At 55.7% G+C, this 4,843-nt stretch overlaps 1 protein-coding gene across 1 annotated transcript in view; it reads right to left on the bottom strand.

The window, feature by feature from the left end:
• The window catches only part of LOC103207226 (homeodomain-interacting protein kinase 2-like), a 99,405-nt gene that overhangs the window by 978 nt on the left and 93,584 nt on the right, over positions 1 to 4,843 (bottom strand). Inside the window, exons 8-9 of the mRNA XM_007952789.1 lie at positions 4,346 to 4,596; positions 1,517 to 1,707 (exon numbers count right to left, since the gene is read on the bottom strand). Of these exons, the coding sequence (XP_007950980.1) occupies positions 1,517 to 1,707; positions 4,346 to 4,596 (442 nt within the window). The remainder of the gene's footprint in view (positions 1 to 1,516; positions 1,708 to 4,345; positions 4,597 to 4,843) is intronic.

Below are 4,843 nucleotides of genomic sequence, written 5' to 3'. Positions count from 1 at the left end.
GCCCAGTCAGGGAGCCCACCATCACTGGCTGGGACAGTGTCCTGTCAGGGAACCCACCATCACCACTGGGACAGCTTCCTGTCAGGGAGCCCACCATCACTGCTGGGACAGCTTCCTGTCAGGGAGCCCACCATCACTGCTGGGACAGCTTCCTGTCAGGGAACCCCTCCCTCATCACCAGCTGGGACAGTGTCCTGTCAGGGAGCCTGGCATCACCACCTGGGACAGCGTCCCATCAAGGTGCCTGTGAAGTTAACAGACTTGGCTTTACTGTAGGACATATGCAGCTGCCAGGTGTCAAGGACCCTTCTGTGAGTGGAGGCTACTTTCTTACTCCCTAGGAAGCATATTCTTGAACACCACACACTCAGACACTTGGCTGTGTGGACTTCTACTGGCTCAAATGAAGCCTCCCACTCACACCGGGAGCCTTGTCACCACACAGACGTGAGCTCCGTGGCCCAGCAGGGGCAGGCTTCAGTGCACAATGCCATGTTCCCCTTAACGGAGCTCCCTCAAAATGGCCCGGGTCCCCTCTGGCCCATCCTACGCAGCCCTGCCCAGCTCTGAGCCTCCCCTCCCAATCCTAGAGTGAGTCCTCTCCTGTACTGGGGGCTTGGGGGTGAGGCCTCTCACGTTGCAATGTGTCAGTCAATCAATCTGTCTTCCTCAGACTCCAGGCCTGTATCCTGGGCTGGGACCGCACCCCACCCCACGCATGGGTCATCCTATTTTTAAGCTCTGGCATCAGGACACCGAGTGCTTGGTAACACGAGGCAAGTTCCTCGCTTTGGTTCTGTTCTTTGTGAACCAGTGGTCCTGACTTCCTGTGGTGGTTATGTTTTTGTGTCAACTTGGCTGGGCCTGGTTGAGTGGCTGGGCAGCTGGTGGTAGTCATTCCCCATGATGAGACTGGCAATCAGCTCCATGATGGGATCTACCACAAGCAGCTGAGTAGCTGCCTTTGGGTATGTGGTCTGCTTCCTGTATATAAGCAGCAGTTTTGGGAATGGTCTCTAGCTTATGGCACCTTGAGCCCAGCATGTAGCCGTGTCGTTGTTCAGCAGCCTGCTATGCTCTGCCGCTCTCAGGACTAACAATGGAGTTGAGTTAATGGCCTGCCATGGGTTTGGTAACATTGGGACTGTGCCTTGTTACTCATCAACCTTGGGCTTGGCAGCCTCAGCAGCCAGCAGCTGTCTGAGTGAAGAAACGCCTCTAGCTCCACTGGGCCGGGAAGAGGAGGCAGAGCTAAAGCCCAAGGCTGAGGGGCTTTCACCCAGGCCCTAGAGCCTGGCACTTTGAACTTGGACTTAAAGCCTCCAAATTGTGAGAATAAACTCCTGTTTGTTAAGGCCACCCCATTTGTGGTATATTCTGGTCAGAGCTGCACTAGGGAACCAGAACAGTCCTCAAGAGGACGGAGGTGCTGAAGTCATCTTGTCCACTCCTCGCTGCCTCCTGGGAGCTGGGTGAGGGTTGGGCACCTCTCTGGGTGGCCCAAGGCCGTGAGTACGCTGGAACGGGGGCTGCCGGGGGGGCTGACCTGGCTGAGATTCAGGGGCTGCTGCTGCTGGAAGTGTGGTCCTGGCCGCTGCTGCCGGTAGGCGATTGCCCCAGACGAGCTCCCTGAAGAGTGACCGCTGGTGGAGGTCACGTTGCTGGAGGACTTGGACTTGTAGAAGGCCGAGTGGTGGCTGGTGCTGACTGTTAGGAGAGGGACAGGCCACTGGTTAGCCATAGAGCCTCACTGCCCGGGGGATGACGCCCCTTAAGAGGAGCCAATGGGCTTCTGGGAGGAGCAGCCGCCGAGGCCTGCTGATCTCGAACCAGCTGTCTCCCCAGGAGCTCAGCTCCGACAGGGCCATCCTCGGCTCGGCACTGGCAGCCGGGCTCTGGTGTGTTCCCTGGGCTGCAAGGGCGGCTGGGCCCCTGAGGGTCAGACGGAGCAAAGGACAATGGGAAAGGGCCAGCAGAGATGTCAAGAACCACAGTCTGGTAGATACCCTCCTTGGAGGGATCAGTTGTGGGAGAAAGGAGGGCTGTGTCTGCACAGGGAGACAACTCAGGTCCGTCAGCATGGAGAGATGGACACGGGGAAGAGGTAACTATTGGGAGGAAGTGGGAGGGGAGCTGCTCATTGTGGGAAATTGCAATCAATGTCATGACACAAAGCGTACATAAGGTGCTGTATGGAAAGTTAATTTGCTCTGTAAACTTTCACCCAAATCACAAAATAAAAAAAGAAAAAAGAAAAAGAACCACAGCCTGACACCAGGCCTGAGTGACCCTCCTGGGAGGGGTTCCTTTGCCATCCGGGACATGGGTGGAGCCCTGTTCCCTCCAAAGGTGCTGGTGAGGGTCAAATGTTTACAACGTAACTAGAATACTTTTAATCCTGTGGCTTTTGTTGACAACAGGCGTGTTCTGTGATTTATCTTTTTTGTACAGCTTGTTGGACTCTAGAATTACTTTAGGAACTTGAAAAAAAGGCTATGGAGAGTGTGACAGAGGTAGAAGGAACACTCTTTATGTCCTGTCACGGTTCCATCCAGGCTGCGGCGTGGAGGTGCCTATCAGCTGGGACGCAGTGAGGCCTAGTGACAGATTAAGCAGGAAATGGAAAGGGAGTCCCAACAAACAAGACCACAGTACATCCCAGAGGGACCAAGATCTGGGACAGAGTTAACAGGGTGAGGAGGTTTACATCAGAGGAGTCGTCCTTGTCAGCCTGTGTGCGGAGCCATCTATGTGCACTGAGTCCCAGCACGGCGGGACTGGGGTTCCTCAGGGCGGGCGCGGTGAAGGCGTCACGTGGGGCTGGTGTTAGGGTGCTGCTGCTTGGCCTGCTCTTGGCTCTCTAGAGCTGGGCCGCTTCTCTCCAGAAGCAATGCCAGGCACAAGAGAATGATCACCGAGATGAAATAATCCAGTGACTGTGGGAAGGGCCACCCACCATCCTTAAACAGATCCTGCAGGGCTGGTACGGGCCACCTGGGTACCGAGAGGCCAAGGAGGACTCTCTTCCAGATTTGGTACGCCTGGGGTGATTGTAGGAACTCTGGTGGCATGGTGCCTAAGGCATTGACTGCTAACCAGGAGGCTGGCGGTTCAAACCCACCAGCCACTCCTCAGAAGGAAGGTTGGGCAATCTACTTCCGTAGTGATACTGCCTCGGAAACCCAAGGAGGGGTCGCTGAGAGTTGAATCGATTCAAGGGGAGTGAGGTTTTTTTTTTGTGTGTGTGTATGTGTTTGTGTGTGGGGGTGACTGGGTGCTAAGGACGTAGCTTAGCTCTGAGAAACATGGAAGGATTGTGTGGAAAGGCATAGGAATGTAGGCCCTTCCTGCTCTGACCCGCCACCAGGAGTTTGCACACAGCCTCCCGGGAGGATGAAGCTCTCCTCAGAGACAGCAGCACCGGCTGCTTCAGAGCCAGTAACCATACTGAGAAGAATGCTAATTATTAGTATTATTTTGTCTGAATAACCTCAGAGCTTCTTAGCCACTTGGTAATGTTTACATTTTATTCCAGATGAAATGCAACCTTTGCAGAAATGGACAGGCCTGTTGGTGCACTGGGTAAGCACCTGGCTGCTAACCGTAAGGTCACTGGTTCTAACCCACCAGCTGCTCCATACGAAAAGTGGCAATCTGTGTCTATAAAGAATGATGGCCTTGAAAACCCTGCGGGGCAGTTCTACTCTGTCCTCTAGGGGTGCTGTGAGTTGGAATTGACTTGAAGGCAGAGAGGTTTTTTGGGTGGTGCAAAGGTTAACATGCTTGCCTGCTAACGGAGAGGCTGGAGACTTGAACCCATCCAGAGGTACCTGTGAAGAAAGGCCTGACAATCTACTGAAAATCCAGCCACTAAAACAACGCGAAGCACAGCTCCATAGGAGCTGGAGGGGACAGGGCGGCAACCGGTCTCTATTTACTAGCTGAGTGGAAGGAGGAGGAAAAAGAAAACACCCCAAACCCATCACCACGAGTTGATTCCAACTCAGCAACGCCACCAGGTTTCCGAGGTGGTAAATCTTTACAGAAGTACATGGCCTCATCTTCCTTCTGTGGAGTGGCTGGTGGATTCGAACCACCAACCTTCTAATTAGCGGTCACACGCCTTAGGCATTGTGCCACTAGAGAGGGCCATTGTAAAGGCAGGCAGATGTCACAGACCTAAAAATGAAGACGCTGCCACGGAGCATGCCGCTAATAAGCAGGACCCCGGCTCGGCCGCCTGAATGAAGCAGGTCGGACCAGCTGCTGCCCCAGCACCTGTACCTCACTGACGCCTACAGCCCCACGTCCAGAGGCAGGACACAGAACCCCAGCCCCCCGTTACCTGGCACGAGGCCGTCGCACTCCACCAGCACCTCACTGGCTTGGGTCTTCAGGGGTGGCACGATGATTGTTCGGGGATTCCCGGGGCAGTGGACGTCCAGGCCGCCCTTGCTGTCGAAGGCGTGGCTGCCGCTGTGGCCGGCCCGCTGCTGCCCCCCCAAGTAGGGGCTGTTGTTGCTGGAGGAGTCGGAGTCGGGGGAGTCATGGACCGTGACGCAGCTGATGACATTCTTCCTTTGCTTGGAGACGGTGCTGGAAGGGCAGGGAGCAGTGGGTGGTGAGGGGCGTGCCACAGACTGTGGGTGCCCTGGGGCAAGGGGCAGTGAGGTGCGTCTGCACTCCACCACCCCACAGGAAGCAGGGACCTGCCAGGTGTGAAGAGGGGCTGGCCACTGGCCACAGTGCTGCTGGGCATGGCCAGGTGGGGGCAGAACCCCAGGGTTACCAGGATGGGCATCTGGTAAATGGAGGGGAGGCATGGAAGAGCAAGAGCCAGGGA

This window comes from Orycteropus afer, unplaced genomic scaffold (assembly GCF_000298275.1).
Source record: "Orycteropus afer afer isolate SDZICR_OR568_19922 unplaced genomic scaffold, OryAfe1.0 scaffold00358, whole genome shotgun sequence".
NCBI classification, from domain to species: domain Eukaryota; kingdom Metazoa; phylum Chordata; class Mammalia; order Tubulidentata; family Orycteropodidae; genus Orycteropus; species Orycteropus afer.
The sequence above is the reverse complement of the archived record's forward strand: the minus strand, read 5'-3'. Positions and strand labels throughout refer to the sequence as shown.